We start from the raw sequence: 22,139 nt of genomic DNA, 5'->3' as shown, positions 1-22,139 counted from the left end.
GATGATTTAAAAAATATATCAAAGCTCACATCAGATCACTTTCCTCTAACACTGTAAATCTTGAGAAAGCAACGCTATACAGCCACAGTCCATGGCTTTATATTACACTGATTTTAATGTGACTCCGAGGCTACTTTTAATCACAACTCCCATAAAAAGCCAATTTTGACACATATTGGAAAACTCATAGCTGCTTCTGTCTGTATTACAATTCAGTTTCATCAAGGACTTCAGCAAGCTTTCAATATCCTCATGTTCTTAAAGGGTAGACGACTTGAGTGTGGCACAGAGAAAGAACATTCATGTCCTTGGGCTTGGGTTTGGTCTTTCAATATGAATTAATATATTTCATACAAACAACAAATCAGTTAAAAAAAATCAGAACTAGTAGGATAAGGCATCTCCCAAACCTCCATAGAGCAGACTAAAACCTGCATAACCCTCTTGTCATTCACTCACCATGACCCAAAGTTCAGACATACAATGCTTAGCTGCATCACTACAGAATTCAAACATCTACTGCGATATTAGAAATGTGTTAAGTTCCAAGGGACAGATTCTGCTCTAAGTAACACCCAGTGCATCCCCACTGATTTTGGGAGGACTGCACCACTGTAATAAAGAACTGAAACATCTCAATCCAGGCATTGTGATCCTTATGTGTGAGGGTTTAGTGCTGGCTGAAAGGTAAGGGGGGAACTGGCTGTAACAGCGTGCTACTTTTTGTTTGCCCTCCCTTCCCTCCCCCCCCCCCCCCCCCCCCGTCCATCTCTTTACAACATCAGCCACTGCTAACACTTGTGTCATGTTATTCTCTGCATCTGATCAGCGTAACTATGTAGACAGGTCATTTTGTAACGAAAGAGCCTAAGAAAGTGTTATGCCTGTAAAGCATGGAGGAATGTTTTATTTGTTCCTCATAAAACTAAAATGTCTGCCTCCTATAGTGGAGAACTGTTCTTGTAAGTGCTAAGCTCTCTTCCTTGGACAGGAAACTCATTTTGAAATTACAGTTTTCTAATGGTCCTTTAGGGAAGTTGAGGTAACCCACTTTCTTTTCAGGCATAAAAGGCAAGGAGAAAGCTTTGCTTTGGAGCAGAGGGCCACAAAGGGAGGGGTAGAGGGGGAAGTCTTTTCTTTTTGCTTCTCCCTACTCCTCTGCCATCACTCCAACAAGAATCCAACAAGCTGCCAGTGCATTGAAATGACCCACAGCCCAGCAAAAGTAAGCTGCAAGCACATGTTCCTTCTCAAGCACCAATGCCCTCTCTGCCCTCCCCTCCCGCATTTAATCTAAGCATTATCAATATTATAAATGTAACCAGCACAGGCAACAGAACCTATCTAGTAAAGATAGTACTGAAGCCAGATCCAAATCAACCCTCCAGATCACACCACCTCCAAACTTTTGGGGTCAAGAAGGTTCAAAATCTTTCTTGGACCCTAATAATTTGGCTGGAGTCACTCTCCTCTAACATCAGTTTTACACCAATTGTAAATTGTAAGATTTCAACGTTTTACATGATTTAAGTGAAACGAAAATCTGGTCTTCTCTCCATAGGAAAAATTAAACACATCTCTGAACTCTGGGTTGGAAGTTAACTATCCAGTTTGCATCTGAACTTTTAGGTTAGGTCTATCTCACATGGTAACCTGAAGACAGTGCACTTTTGTCAGTTACAAAATTTGAGTAATTAAAGAGATTTATTCCACTATCACGGAATCTACTGTAGGGCTTTATATTCCTTGAACAAAAAAAATGTGACCCAGTGGGTGTGATTTTTAAAACTAAATAAAGTTGTCAAATGAGGACTTGTTAAATTGAGGTTAGTTTTTTTAATAATTTCAGCAAAATTACCCCTTTTCTGCAGTACTTCAAATGCTCACATCTTTTCAAAGTCCAAGTGCAATACAAAAAACAATTAAAAGAATTCTTTGAGTCCTTGAGGTACCTCAAGTACTGTGCAATGTAACAAAATTATTGTGTAGTTATATTGGGTTCTTCTCTCATACTGCTTACCAAAATATTAGCACAGTAAGTAAAAAATAAAGACTAAACCAATGGATTTTTTGTTAACATAAAATCTTTTTAAATTCCAAGATTGAAATTAAGGAACATCAGCTCTTTCAGTTTGTCTTCCGAAAGAGAATGTCTCCGACAGGAGAAGACAAGATTATACAGCAAGTTGCTGCACTCAGCATCAGCTGTGTTTGTTATGGCATTTATGTATCTGAAAGCTAATGTTTTCAAACTCGGAAGACGGTCAGCTGTTGATGACCAAAACATGGTGATGTCAATTTCCCGTGACTGTAGAGTTCTCTGGATCGTGTCGGGTGCCACCTTCCCGATACACAAAGCAAACTCCTCTGCTGAAATGTCACTGAAGCCAGGAATTGAGGTGTAATCCTTCTTCACATGAGATATTACAGGAACAGTTCTGGGTTTGAAAATCCTTATGCATTTTAGGAACTTAACTGAGGGCTGCCCACTCTCAGTATCACTGATGTACTTCTTCAGCTTTTCAGCTGAATTGTCAACAGCCGAACAAAACAGGTTCACCAACTTGCTACTTTGATTAGTGGTTATTGTTAACACTCAGTTTTTGGAGGAAACCATTGTCTCTCTCAAGGAAAAACAGCAGTTCATCCATTTTCTGAAAAGCAAAAAGAGTGCACAGTCTCTGGCTTTCAAATATAGCCATTAGGTCAATGATTGGCTTGCACATTTCATTGATAAAACAATCTTCAGCATTAAACATTGGGTTTCATCTGACAGCACTCTTTCAAGTTCCCGCAATGAATGTGGTGCCGAGTTGTCACGCACCTCCATTTCTTCTTTAACAAAGCTGTGATAATACTGAAAGTGCTTTTCATGGTACTGAACAGTAGCAAACCAGCTGTTCCATCTAGTTGCCACTGGGTCTCGTGCCATTGTTATACTGGGAACTTTCTGCCTGAGGTAATTTAAGTACCTCATTTTCCTGTCCCCTGCCACATAGAACATTTGTGAGAAAGCTTTTACCAGTGCGCTGACATCATTGAATGGCTTACAAAAATGTTCCCCCACCAGATTGATTATGTAAGCAAAGCATGTTATATGGATTTTACCGGGAAACAGTCCAGACAGTACAGTTTTGTAAGCTTTCTTCATGTATGCGGCATATCCGTGTCAAACACAACCACATACAATTTGATAACTTTGCACAGTTTTGAATGACTGCTTGAGACACAGTGCTGTGATTTGTTTTCTGCAAGAAGTGCAAGTCAGCAAGATAGGAAGACCCTTTCCCAGTACTGGCTTTCACCACAGGTGCGAGTAAAATGTGAAGTACATAGCAGCCCTTGTCATCAGTCATTTCATTGAATATAACTGACACGTAGTTATCCTTCACTTTGTCCTCAAGTTTATTTCTCAGTTTTGTAGATGTGTGTAAGTTATGCCTCTTGCAGCTGGTAATGTCCTGGAACTGCACCACTATTCTTCATTCAAGTGCTTAGAAATTGGAATATAAAAGGATGGTCTGCCTTAGATAACAGTATGTTTGCAGAAAGAACGAGGAGTACTTGTTGCACCTTAGGGACTAACAAATTTATTTGAGCATAAGCTTTCATGGGCTAAAGCCCACTTCATCAGATGCATGTTGTGGGAAAAAAAATATATATATATGCGCACACACAGAGAACATGGAAAAAAGCGGCACATGTTAAGATACAGTCACGGACAACCTCTAAGTGCTCATGTTGTGCTATTGTGGTTGTGTTGAAAGTGCACGCTGCATTTTTTGTGATTCTCCATGCAATGCAGCTTTTCTATTTAAATGCTTCTGTGATTGGATGAGTTGGTTTGCAATTGTCAATTTCCTCTGGTGGTCCAGAACAACATTGCACGTTTTGCAAAAGATTTTTCTTCTATCCTCCAAAACCTGGCCAGGAAAATCTTGTACTTTCTCTTTTGCTGTATATTTGCAATGTGGGATCTTTGTCATGGCATTTTCTGGCAAAATCGATCAATGCTCCCATGACTCTCAGTGTGATCTAACATTTTTCATGGTCTTTATCTGCTAAGGAATATTATGTAATATTATGCGACAATGCATAGTCAGACGTTTTATGCGGGAAATTACACAGGCGCATAATTGCGTAATTCCCTGAGGTGTACCCACTGCACTTCAGACTACATACAGCCCTGCTTGGATTGCTGCTACTTTGGGACTAGGAGATTAACAACCAAAGTAGGACATTTCTCAACAGACATGCTGGGGCAAAGCCCTGCTCTTTCAAAAAGTGCCACTAAATGTTTAGCAACACACTTTTAAAATAAAAGATGTAAAAATATTGCACAGCTATGATTACACACATAAATTGGGTATCTGTGCATAAAAATGAGCATTTTTAGATGCCTAACTGGCCATTTGCACATATGAAAAATGGTTACTAACCTTCCGTAACTGTTGTTCTGCAAGATGTGTTGCACATGTCCATGGTAAATGCGTGTGCAAGTCTAAGCATGCAATTGCACAAGTAGAGATGGACCTCCTCTTTTTGAAAATCTAGCCCTTAGTGTCCATGCAAAAGAGGCATGACCTCAGTTTTTAAGGCCTTATCTGAAAGATCCACACACAAACTACAGGAAACTCAATTTATACACCTCACTGGGCTTAAAAGTCGAGTGGACCCTGCTGGCTCAGTTTCACACCTCGTATTCAAGGAGTCTAGGTCTTTCCAACCTGATGCTCAGCCCACTAAGCTACCCATTAGAATATATCCATTTAAAAAAAAATACAGTCATTTTGAACAGTGCCATAGGCAGAATTTATGGGGAAGGCTAGAAAGGAGTCTAACATTTTCAACAAGTTCCTTCTCTTCCCCACAGATTTCAATGGGACAAAGGACCAAATATGTTCTGCATCCCCAGGTTTCAGTGCAATCAAGGCAGTCACTTACTGTGTGTTGATTAATAGGTAGTGCTCATCTTGCGCAGTTTCCAGACCTGCTAATGGCTGGTACATGAATAATGTCAGAGAGGTGGGACTCCCTTAAAAGGCAGCATATCAACACAGAGAAATCAAAGAGGACCCCAACCTCTGAATAGGCAAGGAGATGGAAACAGAGATTCACCCAACCGGAAGAACAGAGTTTTAGAGCAGTTTTCAAAAGCAAGGGTAAACAAACAGGATTGAGGCTTAACTAGATGTGCAACACCTTTATTCTAGTCATTTATTTACTCAAGCATTTTGTTTCCAGATGGATAGTTACTATAGCAACCCTTATGTAAAGGGTCATAGGATGCTGTACGTCTGAGATACACCTTCTAAAAAGAATCGCACATCAAAATATTTATTTTGGAAAAAAAAGTTTCAGTAAGGAACACAAGTATCAGGTGGTGTTTAACATTTAAGGGACTGATTTTGCAACCCGGACACATGCCGAGGAGAGCTTTCTCATCCACAGTCCCTCTGAAAATCGAGAGTTAACCAACATAAAAGGTTAAAAAATTGATCTCTAGAACAGTGGTTTTCAACAAGGGGTCTGGGCACCCTTGGGGGGCTGTGAGCAGGTTTCAGGGGGTCTGCCAAAATAAACCAGAGAGGGGCCAGCGTTACACTCTCTGGAGCCCAGGACAGAAAGGCGAAGCCCGAGCCCCACCATCCGGGGCCAAAGCTGAAGCCTGAGCAAATTAGTTTTGCGGGGCCCCATGTGACATGAGGCCCTGGGCAACTGCCCTGCTTGCTATCCCCTAACACCAGCCCTGGCTTTTAATCTACTGGATACGCACAAAAACAGTTATTGTGGGCTGTGGAATTTTTTTAGCATGTTGGGAGGGGGAGGCTCAGAAAGAAAAAGGTTGAGAACACCTGGTCTAGCAGTCCCGTTCTGCCTTCCTCCCACCCCCCACCCCCCGTTTTTTTAAAAATATGTTATTGTTGTTGCAGATTTAAAAACAACATTGTTCCAATAAAAGAAAGGCTGAGAAAGGTGTATTGTTAGGGAAGGAAAGTGTAATGCAAGACACCAGTTTGGATGTCATGTGACTCTGTTTTTAATGGTTGGTTATGAAGCAAAAGAGTGGAGTGCCTTGAAGACAAGTTGTAATGTGAACATGTTGGTTTGGTTGATTTATATTTTGTCCATTAAGATTTTTAAATTAAATGGAAGAAAGTGGAGTCTTGTAAGTTACAAAGATTTCTCTTAAATACAATCTAGTTAAGACACTGTGTCCATGAGCATCTGTATCATTTGTATCAACTGAAAAAAATTCCTTTGCAAAATTTAGAACTGGGCAAACGGATTTCGGTAACAAAAACTGGTCTGAACCTGTTCCTAAAACTTGAACTAATTTTTTGGGCTATTGAGGTTTTTAAAAGTTCAGTTGGAAAAAAAAAAAGTTTTAAGAGAAAACAAAAGGGGTTGTGCACCTCTGCACTTAAGTCAGAGATAAGACCACAGGAAAAGCTGCGCTCTCAGCATTTCCTATTGTACCACAACCAAGTTGTATTAGAAATCTTCACAGAAAGCATGTTCTAGAGTGATTTTCAGAGTGAATTTTCATCCTAGAGGGTTGGGATGAGCCTCTGAACACTCATCTAAACTCAACATTGCTCACCTCTTGGGCATTTCATAAAATTCTCACTTGAATTAGTTTCATTTGTGTGTTCCACAAACCAGTTGTGTGCCTTATACATACACTTTTCTTCACTATGGTGTTTCACTGCTCTGCTCTCGTCTAAAGAATTTAGGAACAAGCACTGAACTTTCTGAGGTTAAAATAAAACAAGTCACTGAAGTGCTAAATGAAGCATGCACAGTAGCAACATTTGACCTGGATGAAAACACATTTGATTCCATTCCCCTCCCTCTGGATAGATAGTGGGTGGTTTCTATATTTTCATCTTCAACATACATACAGCCCTTTGTTTGCTGTCAAAGTGCCCTAAAAACTGAACTCCTTGTACATTTTTCAGTGATTAACCTGGAACTTTAAAAAGCCAGACAGTTGAATGATATTGATGCTTGCAAAGAATAATGGAAAGCTTAAGAGTGTAGAAAGGAGAAAAGAGCTGAACAGAAGTTTGAGTCAGATCAGAACGGTTTAAGTGGAAGTGGCTTTTGTGGCCTCAACTTGTATTTTATGTAAACATCAGTCTATCATCTGCAATATCAACAAAATATTATTTCTCCTTAATGAATGTGATTCTTTTAAAGTTTTTTCTGGTCTAAATGACAAAGCCTTTCCATTTGGTGGGCTTTCAGGGTTCTAGCCTTGCTTTCCAAATGCGAATATGGCTGACGGACCTGCTCTCCACGTTCTTTGGATGAACGATTTTTCATTTTGGTTTGGTTTATGTCTCTTGAACTAAAGTGATTTCTGCTGTATGGAAGCCTTTTGTCCACCTTCTCTTCAGGGAGATGAAATCATAGCTTTGCAAATTCAGCTTGTAACAGCTAACAGGTGACATGTTGAGACAAAGCCAATTTTTGAATAAAGGACTTCCGACAAGAAAGAAGTCAGAGCCTTCTGAAAACTGTTTGAAGCCTCTCTTCTAACCAAAGGAAAATTAAAAACAACACTGAGAAATCAAAGAAAAGTGTATGTTGGTATAATCCCATTGAGAAAACGTCTTTGCTACAAAGCCAAGTATATGACAAGGAATCTGTTTATTGTACTTCTGTAAATTAATCCTTCCATCAGCATTTTACTGAGTTCAGAATTGTTTTACATGGTTCCAGGTTTTACCCCAATCAACCCCAATCAAGTATGATTGTTAAGAGTTTCCTGAATTCTTTCCCCTACATATTCCATTCAATCCCCCATGGAACCTCTAGTCGTAACAGCAATGGTAGAATCATTTAATAACTCTTTCCCCCCACACATTCCTATAAAACAATTCTCAGCCTTGACTCAAAGTCAGAGAAATTTGATGGAGTGAAAATCTATTAAAGGGTTTTTTTTATTTATTTATTTTTTTTACTCTGTGCAAGCCTTGGTGTTCACCCACTAACCTCAACAAGGCAATCATACTCTTAGGAATGTGATAAAAAAAACTTCATGCACTGGCGCCTGGGCTATATCAAAACTGGGCCTTGTTGAGCAACAACTGTTAACTCTGTCAAGTTATTGTAAGTTTTGTGAGGCAGATGATAGACTGATGTTTACATAAAATACAAGTTGAGGCCACAAAAGCCACTTCCACTTAAACCGTTCTGATCTGACTCAAACTTCTGTTCAGCTCTTTTCTCCTTTCTACACTCTTAAGCTTTCCATTATTCTTTGCAAGCATCAATATCATTCAACTGTCTGGCTTTTTAAAGTTCCAGGTTAATCACTGAAAAATGTACAAGGAGTTCAGTTTTTAGGGCACTTTGACAGCAAATTCAAGCTTAAATGAAAATTGATGTGCAATATTTAGATCCTGCCTACAGCATAGTTCCTTTCCCTCAACTTGGCATATTCCTATTTAACTCAAACTAAAAAAATTTTTTTTTTGCAGTGGTGTGTCCTCCCATAGTAGTTTACACTCACTCTTAACAGTTTACATATGTTTAAAAAAATGTATTCAAACATGATTAACTTAACTGCTGCCAGACGTTACTTGATCGAGTACAGCAGTATGTTTTGGCCTAGCAGGGTTCAGAGTACAGAAGACTACTAATGTCTTAAGACTTGGTCTTGGTTTAGCCTTTGACCTTTGCAGGCATATGTAATGAACCTGCATTTACACAAATTAAAAAAATAAATAAATAAGGTGGTGGATGCCAAACACCCATTGAAGCCCTAAGTTTGGGGAAACAGAGAATGCCAAAGGCATGAGTAATGAAAGAAAAAGCAGATGACCTCATACTGAATGTCTGGTTTTTGGCTCAACTTATGTCAAAGGGAGAGTTTCTGAATTCTGGGAGCAGAAAGAGAGGATGCATGGAATGTGTTTGTGTACAGAGGGTGTGAATATCTGTGTGCTGAGATAATGTGCAAGCATGCTAGGCATAGCAAGGCACTGGTCCATAGTAAGGTCAGAAGCCAACCCTCAAGATTTCACTGACTTAGAGTTCTTACCACTATAAAGTCAAGATTTATCTAGCCAACTCTAATAATATTTTTACCGCTTTGCTCTGAGTTTCATACCATTCTCCACACCATAGTATCTGCTTCACTTCTATTAGACACTGCCTCTAAGATTAAAAAGAAGCTAGATCTAATGATTGAGAATATTTTGATTTTTAACAATAAAAAAAGTGATTTTATCACATCCTCCTTCCCATGCCCCAAATTTTTTCTGTATCAAAAGATACTCTTCTTGGAGGCCATAATAATCACAAATTTTTGCAGTCAGTACATCTTTGTAGGTTATTCTGAAAGTGAATGTTAAGGTGTTTAACAGTATTTTTTTGTCCTGATCATCTCATACAATTGGTGCAGTGGTGATGATGTAGCATATTTAAGCCATCACTGCCACAATTGGTCTCTCTCTCCATTTGAGTTAAGTTGCAAACCTCCACATTTTACTACTTTGGATGTTTTTCTGGTGGTACATCACTGTGATTTCTTTTCTTCTAAATGAAGTTGGTGCTCATGGTAAGCAAGTGCTGGATTGATAGGCCTAGAGACTGGAGTCTTCTGACTGAACTCAGGGGACTAGACAGGCTCTTACTGTGGAGAGAGTAAAACCCAGGGGAGAATTGGTAGGGTCACTGGAGCTCAGAGGGGCTTGGAGAACATTAATGGAGAAGGAAAATGATTAGAAGTTTTTCCAAGACCAGAATCCTGGATCTGAAAACTTTGAGAAAGTTTGGCTAGAAATCCAGATACAAAGTGTGCAACTGTCCCCTTTCCCTGTGATGTCACCAAAAGTCCAAGTTTGAACATCTCAAACTTTAATGGAGGATTCATAGATTGAACCTACATTCTGACCTGAACCTTAAAGTTAGGTCCTCTCATCATTATGATGATCTGGATCCCCAACCACTCAACAGGGCACACTCAAATTTGGGGTATATTCACAACCAGATTCCAAGTTTGCAGATCAAATCCATCTGCCATTAAAAAGTTTTTGTTACCACAGACTTTCAAGGAAATGGAGGAGATGCAGCAACAGGTTTGAGAGCTTTCACAATGTGCACCAATGAAGAACTTCATCTGAACAAAAGTACAGGCAACTCTTCCACACACACAAGGATTAAATATGCTTGCTTCTCTAACAGGTTTTGGACTTTGTTGATTCAGAAATACTTTATCAACATTAACAATTAATACTAACAAGAGCTTTGTGAGTATTACCCCTATTTTAAAAGGTGGGAAGCTGGGGTTACTGTAACATCTTCATTCAATGTGTGCCATAAGAGGGATTAAAACTCAGAAGTTCTAGTCTTGTGTTCAGATCACACTTCCCTCTAGCAGCCTAATGTGGGTCACAAATTAAAATATGTTGCCTGGACCGAGTTTAAATATTGACTCATTCAGAGCAAATTCATTTTGGAAAGTGACATGCTGACTTAAAAGAAGTTGCATTTGCATAAACTGTCATACTGATGTCAAATTTCACTTGTGAAGAGGAGCTGTCTAGCCATCAGCTGAAGTGTCTACACACCTTTGCATACCCCCATATGGGTAGACTAAATGAGATTCAGAAAAAGAGAGTTTGTCCTCTCAGTCACAAGTCAAAGCCTGCATGTGGCTTAGCCCTGAGCACTGCCTTACAAAGGCAGGAGATTAGAATAAGGGAAACGTTTACATGGATGTCCTCCTTCTTCCCACTTCTCTGTCCTGGGATGATGTCAGGCCCAAATGGGGAGTGGTGAAGAGAGGCACCACAAACTGCAGAGAGATGGTTTTTGATTTCTCTCAATAATAAGAGAGAGCCTTTTTCCAAGATCAGGAAGGGTTTTACAATAGACAAAAAGAATGTATAGCAAAATTTACCACAGTTTTCATTTTGTGTTGCAGTTTTACGGGGGAAAAAAAGAAGTAATAAAGGTGATGCTACCCCTAAAATAAATAAATATCAACTTTTGCTGCTGTCAATATCAAGATTTAGTGACTCAAGGAGGTAAATATTAACCAAGGCTAATATTTATGAAGGGAGAAAATAAATCACAGTGACTGAAATCAGAAGGCAGCCAACCATATGTATTGTCCCATACACTATTCCAAAAAGATACCTATCACAAACGAGATTTTAATTTAAGCTTATACTTTGAACTACAGCTTTGTTTACCTGCATTTTCCATTGTATGCTATGAAGGTTTAGTACATGAAACCTTTTTTTTTTTCATTATCTTACTTAACAGTCCAAACTACACACTGTTCTGGGAAGCTGAAATTAATTATTCCTGTGTGTTAAGTTAAACATGTGCGTAAGTATTTACAGGATTGGAGCCAAAGCCAGCAAGGCTTATAGGAGAAAGGAAACGCTTCATTTATATACGTCGGAAGCACTCTGACTCATGCATTTATAGGGCTGGAAGGGAAGACTGTTAAACATTTAATTGATAACATTACAAAGTTTTAAAGTTAAACAGGCACATTTTACAAGTATACAGCTGTCTAAAGTAACTGTGACAGTCTCACCTCTGCTATGAGGATGGCACAGAACCAACACAGAAAGTGGAATGTTACAAAGAAGCTTTGCCACTACAGTTCTTTAGCAAGGCCGTGGCTGGCACTGGTACAACTCAGTGTAAGAGAGATACCATCAACTTAAAAAAAACACATCTATCTGTGAATGTTTACAAGGGACAGCTAAGGTTACTAGAATTTAAGGGAGGAAGATGGCAACATTCATCCAATCCTCTGTTAAGTGCTTCAGCATGACCCATGTCACCAACATGGTGTCTGAATGCCGATCAGTGGCCTCATGGTCTAAAAAGCAACCATCTCAAACAAAATGGCCCTTTTTAGGGCAAACATCAAAAAAGGACAAACCTTTAATGGTGCTTTTCAAGTTGTCATACAAAAAGAAGAACTCAAAGAAGCTAGAGGAACGTATTTTTCTTTTTCAGTTTGTTTGCACTGTGTATTAGACATCACTTTGTGTATACTCAGCAACACTGTTTCCCCTGATTACTCAGTTTTTCCCGTGCTGAAGGAAACACACGGACCCTAGAAGTCTCTTAAGTTGATCATACTTAAGTCCAGCCTTGGAGTGCATGGCTTATGCCAGAATCAATCAGATCACAACAGAGCCAAAAATGGGATCATTGCTTAAAAGTTGCATGTTTGAATGGAAGAAAACATATCATGCTAGAGATGAAAATGTTTTAACTGTTTCAAAAGAACACTGTCAATGGATAATTTTTAAAATCCTTTTACCCCTCATGTGCTACAATTAACAATAACCCTCAGAAAACTTGGAACTCTAATCTGCTTCTAACCAATGGATTTTTTTTTTTTTATTGTGAAATGCTAGGCTACCCACGTACTCTCCCTACCCCCAGAAAAAAGTTCACTGGGGCATTTGCTTTGAAAAATAAAATATATTTAAGTTGTATTCCTATTTTATGAGCCTGTGTAGTTTTTGAGCAGCAAGCAGAACACAAGAGGTGAACAGCAGTTCAAGTTAATGAATCTGGACATCATACAAAAGTGCTCATTTGGGGCGAGCAGTTAAACGTATTGGACTTGAACATGACTTATTTTTCAGCCAGTCAACGGTCTGGAATAATTTTCCACATCTAAAATGAATCAAGAAGAAACAGCAGGCAACTGACTTGGAGTACCTGAAACTCCACTGAGAAATTCTACTGATGTCGTAATGCATGAGAACAAAGCTCAAGTCACCAGAACCCCAGAGATGGAATTTTAGCTCTGGAATTCAGAAGGTACTTGTTTTATATTTTAACAGAATACATGGACAGACAATAAAATCCAGTCAAGAAAAAAAAAGTTAATGGAAAAAACAGACATTTCAAGTTTTCTCCTACCTAACTTCGGTAAGTGCAGAACAAACATAAATCAAAAGTCTGATTTTTTTTTTTTCTGTATTCCTGTTCTCCTGCTGTTTTACACACTTCTCCCTCTCTTCATATGCTGTGACATTTTGGCAACTGACACTTGTTTTCTGTGTAGAGGAGCCAGTTAACAAAAAAATCACCCAGGACTGTTTCTTCCTGCCTTTAAAGCATGCTCAGGAGATTTCTGTTTTCCTTTTTGAGGGTCAAGGAGTATCTTTCTCTTTCTGTCAAAATATTCATAATATACAGACGTAACAACTCCTGCAAATTATGGGCCCAAAGGGAAGACATGTGGTTGGGTGTATGGCTAGGCCAGTTTAAGCAAAACTAAGGACCTATACAACATCATTTCAATGGGGGTTCTTCCTGAGAGACCCAAGATTCAATATGTGACTTCTTGGACTGCCGTAACCTCTTATGCCAAGACAACTGGAGGCATGGGTATTCCAGAACTAGTGTGCTCGTTTACAGAGGAAATTGGGAGCATGGTGGATTGTAGTTTCCTGCTAAAGAGGATAAGGGAGAAAAGCCAGCAACATGCCACCCCCAGTGCCACGATAAGGTGAGGAGACTCCTCAAGGAGCTCAAGGTTATTACCATCACATGAACCAGTCTGTAATCCACATAACTGGCTCTGGAGCATGAGGAAGCATTTTGGATGTCCTGACCTAGCTCCCCTGAATATTTGGCTGCACTGTCTGAACTAGCCTGGATTGAAGGACGGGATGTCACAAACCACGAATTACAAAATGACAGTGTGAGATGCTGAAGTATCCATGTAGAACTGATGTGCTCATTTCATTCTGTAGCTTTAGTGTGTGGCTAGTGTGTTCACAGCCATGTACCTCACAACCTTTGGCAAAATAAATATATGTCTTCGCCTCCTTCTTCTCCCACACACACTTTAGCCTCTGGGGCATTGTAGATGTTACGTATTATTTCTTTGAAAGAAAAGCACAATAAAGATGTGCACTAAGGATGTTTGTAGAAACCTACGTAGGTTGGATGTGCTGACAAACACAAGTATTTTGTGATACAACTTTTAGAACAGTAAAGGGATCTTGTCTGACCTGACGATATTTCAGATGTCAAGTGTACTGAAAAATGAGATAAAGATGATTGTTTTACTAGCTTGAAAGCAGAAGACAAACTGTAGATTTAATGATTATTCCTTTTTCCTCTGTCTTTTTTATTGCAGAAAAATAAAGGCTGCAGGGAAGATGTACTGGATAGCCTTTGCAAAGGAGCTGCTAGAACACTCATGGTACATTTTCTATTCCTCAAGTTGAAAATGACATATCAAAATTACATGTTTTTCAGCTCAAAGCAGGGGCCATATTCTTTCTTGTTAGTGGCAGTGTGTGGTAATGCTCAGAAAGTCTGTGCATATAAGTAATGAAAGGCAGAAAACGAAATATAGGTCGGGAAGCATCAGGATAAGGGACAGAGAAAAAAAAATGGATGAAAATACAGTGTGTCAGTACAGTATGTTTGGGGGTGAAGTGCTAATGAAACATGGCCAAACTAAATCCTTCAAGGTGCCAAGGGGATAAAGAATAACCTCTTAACTAGAGTCGGACCTGAATCAGAACCCTAAACCTAAATAGCTGTGAACTTTAGGAAATTCAAAGCCCAGACTGAACTTTGTAGTTGAACCCTCTCCCTGCAGTAGGCCAAACCAAAACCTCAGATCTGAGCACCCAAATTTTGGGCAAGTTGAAATCTAACTCCAAAATTAGACTTCACAGCTTGGGCCCATGTCTACTGTGCTTTTAACCAGTCTGAGTGCTAAAGGATTGAAATAAGAGCCATAATCTGTATGTACAAAACCTAATTTCAAAATTCCATTAGCCTTTTCTCTTGACTATCTCTGTGCCCTCTTTATACAACACCACTTGCTGAAAGTTAATGGGGCATACAGAAAAGTTTCTAGACATTCCATTTAACTGAAAAGCTCTTTAGTGGCAATGAACTTTTGTATTTTATATTTCTCTTATACTTTTCAGCAGACAACACTAACTACCTTTAACCTAGAAGGGGTATACCAATAATATAAAGTTTGTAGAGTTCACAGAACAGCAAACAGAGTACAAGAACAGCCATATCTGATACAAATAGAAATGGCAGAAACAGGACTGTTACAATTCAAAGGGGAGAAGAAATGTTAGAGGTTAGGTAACAAAACTACCTCATACAGCTAGAAGAGATACAAAACAACAGCAAAAGAATTCTAACACTGCCTGCACAATCCTTAGTGTAGAGAATATAGTTGCTTTGGAATAAACTGGTCTATTGCCTGTATGTTTATATGGTTTTTAAAATGTTACGATAATTTACATGAACATACAAGAAAACCCTAAATTCAAAATACTTCAGTTTCCCTCTCCCCCCTCCTTCTAGGATCACCTCTTTGGGAGCTGGGCTTTTATCCCTGCAACCAGGTTTCCCAGAAGGCACAGATGTTAAAGAAACATCTTTCCTTTTCCACTCTCTTCTCCATTGCCTAAGCTATCCCTGCCCTGGATAGCCTTTAAGTCAAGCATTTAAATGGTAACATGTGCTGCTCCTTAGCACTACCTCAAGCACACCTGTATTGCTCTGCTTAAAAGGACAACATTCAAAGCACTCTCTTCTTAAGGGACATTTCAGCTGGGGGTGCTCAGGTGAAGGGGGGAGGGATTTTGCTTCAAAGGGAATCTACAGGGTTTAAGAAGAAAATCTGCAAGAAAGTATAGAAAGGCAGGGAAGGTTTGGTGGCTGGCAGAAAAACAAGGTAATTAAAATAGTTTCTACGCACACGAATCAGGCTGACTACCAATTACTCCCTTAAATTACTAGTCTTATATGTCTTCAATTCTCAGAGGCTGGCAGGCAATATGCCAAATGACTCACCAGTGAAAAACAGGCAAACAACTATGGGGCTGTGCGAACGGAAGTACTAATAAACAGAAGCCACAGAAAATTGTCCGACCACCACTTAAAAGACACATCAGTACGATCATGCTCCATTCTTACAAAGAAATGACTGAGATACAAAAAGCACTCAGAATGCGCTCAGGAGCCAGGAACTTACAGCTGGCTAGTACAATTACATCTATATTCTCTGAAGGAGGATTCCAGTAAGAGATACAAAATTCTGGTAGGAATGAAAAGAAAAATCTATGGAACTACTTAAGGTAGTCCAAAATATTATAAAAAGCTTAAAATATAAACCCAGATAACATTTTAGTGCGTTTATTTTTGGCATATAAAAGCAAGCTGATAGTATGAACACTTTAAATACAGTGTTACACACCTATTTAGTTTTGACACCTGATAGCCCTGTTGTTCCAATTGGAATGTAACCAGTAGCAAAGTTTGCATCAAGTATGGCAAATTAAGGAAAAAAATGCTATAAAACTATTCTATAGACACACATTCAATGGCAGGTAACTGAAGGATTCTGGCAGCATATGTTGTCCTTTGAATATGAATTAACACTCATTTACATTGCCCATGTGGTATCTATTCAGTTTTTTAAATATACATTAAATTTATACTTAAAAGTACAGCAACAATTACAAAAAACTAACAAACCTGTACTATTAGCTACTTAATTAAATGAACCACTGGCTGATAAAATCACCCATCAATCTGCTAAATTCTTGTTTTGAAAACTATGCTCTAAAGAGAGATCACATTCTCCAAGAGGCAGGCCTAAAAGTCATATCTACCATTGATATTTTGGTCAACAGACATGCCTCAGAACAGCTGTCTTCTACTAAAGGAGGAACAGTGTAGAGTGAACATTCTGAATCTGATGTGTTGTAAGTTCCTTTTGAGGTTTGTTTAAAAAAAAAAAACACAACACTGAAGGAGAATGCTTTTAGACTGCACTCATTGTCTCCTACCTCCAGCATCTGCTGTGGCAGTGTCTGTAGCTACTCTGAGATCACCGCAAGCAGGAGTAGTCTTGGTGGTGAGAGCAACATCAATTTAACTTAAAAAAAAAAAAACAAAAAACACACACACACACAAAAAACGCAGGCTTAAGTCACATGCTTTACTACATGCTGCTAGGTTCATGAAAAGGCAGTTAAATTAATTCCTCCTCCCCTTGCCCAGCTGATCAAGTAAATTATAGAGATGGCATACCTTCCTCTAAAGCATCAGTTGTTGACCACTTGCAGAGGACCAAATGAAACAATTACTAAGTGGAAGTATTGACAGAGAGAGATAAGAACCGAAGCAGGTTTTTCATTTGCCCTTACTGCTAGTAATTTAGACCTCTTGCACCAATTTGGTTCTGCTGAATCTTGATTCTTGTTGAAGTTTCTAACCCATATGCACAGGCTCCATAAACCAATCTGAGCACGTGGTTTATTCCTGATTATTTAAATTCAGTGTACAACGTCAAGTTTATTAGCCCTAAAAATCACTCTCACAGATCTTGGGAGACAGACCAGTCCTCGCTTACAGACAGCCCCCAAACCTGAAGCAAATACTCACCAGCAACCACACACCACACAACAGAAACACTAACCCAGGAACCTATGCTTCCAACAAAGCCTGATGCCAACTCTGTCCACATATTTATTCAAGTGACACCATCACTGGACCTAATCACATTAGCCACGCCATCAGGGACTCGTTCACCTGCACATCTACCAACGTGATATATGTCATCATGTGCCAGCAATTCCCCTCTGCCATGTACATTGGCCAAACCGGACAGTCTCTACGCAAAAGAATAAATGGACACAAATCTGACATCAGGAATCATAACATTCAAAAACCGGTAGGAGAACACTTCAACCTCTCTGGCCACTCAGTAAAAGACTTAAGGGTGGCAATTTTGCAACAGAAAAGCTTCAAAAACAGACTCCAATGAGAAACTGCTGAGCTTGAATTAATATGCAAATTAGATACCATTAACTTCGGTTTGAATAGAGACTGGGAGTGGCTGGGTCATTACACATATTGAATCTATTTCCTTAAGTTAAGTATCCTCACACCTTCTTGTCAACTGTCTAAATGGGCCATCTTGATTATCACTACAAAAGTTTTTTTCTCCTGCTGATAATAGCTCATCTTAACTAATTAGCTTCTCACAGTTTGTATGGTAACTTCCAACTTATCTGTATGTATATATATATATATCTTCATACTATATGTTCCATTCTATGCATTCAATGAAGTGGGCTGTAGCCCACGAAAGCTTATGCTCTAATAACTTTGTTAGTCTCTAAGGTGCCACAAGTACTCCTGTTCTTTTTTCATTACATTTAAGATTAATTTCAAGTTAATGTCAGAGGGAGAATGTTTTTAGAAGCAAATGTGAAACTTCTAAGACAGGGAGGAGTGTCTTGTAGGTAAAGAACTGCACTTGGACTTGGGAGATCCAGATTCTATTTCTACTTCTGCCAAATCCTATGAAACCACAGGAAAGTTAGGTAATCTCTGTGCAACTCAAAGTCCTAATCTGTAAAATGGGGAAAATAGCACTTACCTACCCCAACAAGGCATTATGAGGATAATTTAATTGCTTCTAAGGTCCTTGTGCACTCCAATGATGGGAGCAATAGAAAGACTATAAATGAAAATAAGCTGTGCTGATTTGGTGCAGCTGGATAGAGTGCACAAGCACAAGTTTGCTGATTAAGTCTAACTGTAAAGCATATGTCTCAACTTCATAATCAGCAAAAATGATCAGTTCACCTCCAACAAGGATTGAATTTGGAAGTTAAGATACATCTCATGTTTGTACTATGCTGAAAGTGTACCCAGCATTGTATAAACATGGAAGACGACAAGTCCTCTGCCCAAAGGAGCTTACATTCTAACAGACAAATACAACACGAACAAAAAGATTAGGTGCAAGAATGGGACCAAACAGAAGTACAGCACTGAGGGTTCAATTAACACTCACTGAGGTCCATGAGAAACCCTTAGAAAAGCTATGCGCAAGATAAGGATTTTATAACAGACTAAACCAAAACCCTGGATTGGAATGCCGTCAAAATAAGGAAACTTTGATCTAGGTCTGGACCTGGTAGTTTGGGCCTATAGGTACAACTGAACTAGATCTTATTTTAGCCTTTCATAAATCTGCAGAACTAGTTTTTCTGATTGCTTGCATATTGTAGGAATTCTGTTTATGCATTATTAATTCTCACTGCTGCTATTTTGCATTGTTCTATTAAACTTACCAGTCAGGTATTCGAGTACAGCAGCCATGTACACAGGGGCACCAACACCAATTCTGTACTTTGGGTGACCTTTCTTAATGTAACGTAGCATTCTTCCTACAGGGAATATGACTCCAGCCTTCGCTGAGCGGGAAGTCTTGGTTGACTTCTTCTTTCCACCCCTGCTGGACATTTTGTCTATATTGGGTCTAGAACAGCACACTGTAAACAAAGGAAAAGATAAGGTTACCAGTAAGGAATACAACACTTAATGCTTTCAGATGACTATTGTACTCTTTCCATAGATGCAAGAATAACTCATTTTTTCATCAGTGACAAAATCAACAGATTTTTTGACTGCTAAAATGTCATATGCTGAATTTTAGCTATGTTGAACTGTTACTTTGAAGTTGGCATTTTAGAGTTGTATCAAAGGTGCCTAAAACTTATCCACATAAAGTTTTACAAGTTGTTCTATAGTGGATACTCCATCGATGCATCCGATGAAGTGAGCTGTAGCTCACGAAAGCTTATGCTCAAATAAACTGGTTAGTCTCTAAGGTGCCACAAGTACTCCTTTTCTTTTTGCAAATACAGACTAACACGGCTGCTACTCTGAACTCCTTAAAATGGTGAAGTTTACTTGCCATAACTTTGTTTAGAATACAAAATGTGTGATCCAGAGATTGGCTGGTGAGAAATCAGATCTTTCAATATTTACATTCATCTAGAGCTTCTTCTTATCCTTGAAGATCCTAAAGGATTTTACCATAGATAAATATCACTGAATGCAGCCATCTCTGAGGTGAATCATGGCAGTCATAGTAAAACAGGGCTTGAGAGCTAAGGGGGGGGAAATTTTGACCAAAGACAAAGCAAACCTCTACTCTTATGGAAAAAGCCATTGGCTAGATTTTCAAAGTACAGTATATAATTGTGCTGCTAATGTGTAGGTGCAATTACCATGATTGTGTGTGTACAAAACTGGGTAACAGCCTGCACTAATGCCTATCCAGATTAAATTATTGTTAAGGCCAGATATACAAGCAACAGATGTCTAGGTACAAAGGGCCCTACCTCAGCAGTTCTCAAATTGTGGCTCAGCACCCAAAGTGGGTCACAATCCCATTTTAATGGGGTCACCAGGGCTGGCGTTAGACTTGCTGGCGCACGGGCCTGAAGCCAAAGTCCAAGCCCCACCACCCAGGGCTGAAGCTAAAGCCCCAGGGCTTCATCCTTGGGTGGCAGGAGTCAGGCTTTGGCTTCAGCCCTGGGCGACGGGCCTCAGGTTGCAACTTCCCAGCCCAGGGCTGAAGCCCTCAAGGTTTGGCCCCTCCCCAGGGCGGTGGAGCTTGGGCTTTGACCCCACCGTATGGGGCAGTGGGGCTCAGGCATCGGTCCCTCTTCCCGGTGTCATGTAGTAATTTTTGTTGTCCAATTTTGTGGCGGGGGTCACAGTGCAATGAAGTTTGAGAAACCTTGGACTCGATAATCTCAAAGTCCCTTCCAGCCCTATACTTGTATGATTCTAGGTCCCTGCAGAAGAGCAGTACTCAGTTTAAAGTTCCGCAGAAGACCCATGCATAGTGAACTATAACTCCTGTAGTTTAGCTGTTTTGGAAGGACAGAGGGATGAGATGAACTCATAGGAATCTAGCTGTCTCCAAACTGATGCTCAAACCACTGAGACATCGACTCCAGGAATTCAATCTGATTCCTTTCTTCCCCTTAATATGACTAGTCTATACACACGACAGATGTCTGATAACCGTATTTTAATTTACTGCAGTACAGAAACCTGCTGCTGATACTTCTGGCAAATGCCTTGTTACCTTTTGATACTTGCCAGAGTATAACTTTTAAACAGAAACAGGCAAAGCCCCATAGAGCCTGAGAGCTCCCAAGTTCCCAAAATATTTTTGGGGGGTTGGGCTACCGGTTTGTAAAACCAGTTCATGATTCTCTTCTCCTCCCCACCACTGCTCCCCATAATATACATATAGTAATGAGATTTTTTTTCTCAGAAAGGAGATTGAGTTTAAAAAAAATATTTTATTAGCCAGACGGAAACCAATGGTCTATTAGCGATACAGCCCCTAGTCCTCCCATCTCCTGCCCCAAATCCAGCCTGGCACAAATGAGCAGCTGTTAGACAGGTTTTTCAGTGTAAATTTTTTTCTCTCCTTTTTTCACATTTTGTGTTTATTCTTCACTCGGCTAATGCTCTGCTCCATTTTTCATTCTGTTCTTCAACTGGATTTTTTTTTTCTGTGCAATCTCTTTACAGTGGAACACAAACCTAATACCATGTGTGTCAAACTTGAAACACACAATGACTGAGTTCAAAATTAGGTAAAACAGGTTCACCCAACCATATTTTTAAATTCTGCAACTTTGGCTATAAGGCTTCTGATATGTGCTGACATACCTTGCAGACTTTTAAATCCCAACTAGTCACTGAGCACCAGATTGCATCAGTCTCAAATTAGGATTACTTCTTATGACTACGACCTTATTTTAAACATCTAATGAACATGCTCTTTCCCTCCCACTTGCACGGAGGGCTGTATTCCTCAACAATTCAATACCTGCACGAAAGACTGAGTGAAATCAATGAGTGTTTTATTGCCTGCTGAAGGCAAACAAAATCTAGCTCTAGACTATTCATTTTGACACAGGTTATATTAGCGTTATGAAACTGACTTTGTTCAAAAACAAAGTCAGACAACCTTGGAGGGGAAAAAAAATATCAAACCACTTCTGCTAGCTCCCACCAAACTGAGCCAGTTGCCATAACAGCTCATCAGTGAATATGACAGCAAAAGCTGGCCTCGTTGCTTTGGGAAATTGCCCAAATTAGTTTACATCCCCTTTTAAAACCACGACTTCAAAAATCAGATTTAAAACTTTATTTAAAACAGTACCATCTACTAAGTGCTGTCTCGTTGCATGCTCTTAGCAAAATGGTGTGGTTTCTTTGTCGGCTCCAACTTGGAATTGTATAAACCATTTTTCTACCTACTATAG

At 39.4% G+C, this 22,139-nt stretch overlaps 1 protein-coding gene across 8 annotated transcripts in view; it reads right to left on the bottom strand.

Annotated features, from left to right (window-relative positions):
- The window catches only part of LOC102937851 (core histone macro-H2A.1), a 71,448-nt gene that overhangs the window by 39,193 nt on the left and 10,116 nt on the right, over positions 1-22,139 (bottom strand). For all 8 annotated transcript variants that reach the window (XM_007053576.3, XM_007053578.3, XM_007053577.4 and 5 more), the window contains exon 2: positions 19,134-19,334. In XM_007053576.3, the coding sequence (XP_007053638.1) occupies positions 19,134-19,305 (172 nt within the window). In that variant the 5' untranslated portion in view covers positions 19,306-19,334. The remainder of the gene's footprint in view (positions 1-19,133; positions 19,335-22,139) is intronic.

The sequence above is a fragment of the Chelonia mydas genome, chromosome 8 (genome assembly GCF_015237465.2).
Source record: "Chelonia mydas isolate rCheMyd1 chromosome 8, rCheMyd1.pri.v2, whole genome shotgun sequence".
In the NCBI taxonomy this organism is placed as follows: Eukaryota; Metazoa; Chordata; order Testudines; family Cheloniidae; genus Chelonia; species Chelonia mydas.
Note: the sequence above shows the minus strand (reverse complement) of the source record. Positions and strands in the feature narration are given on the sequence as shown.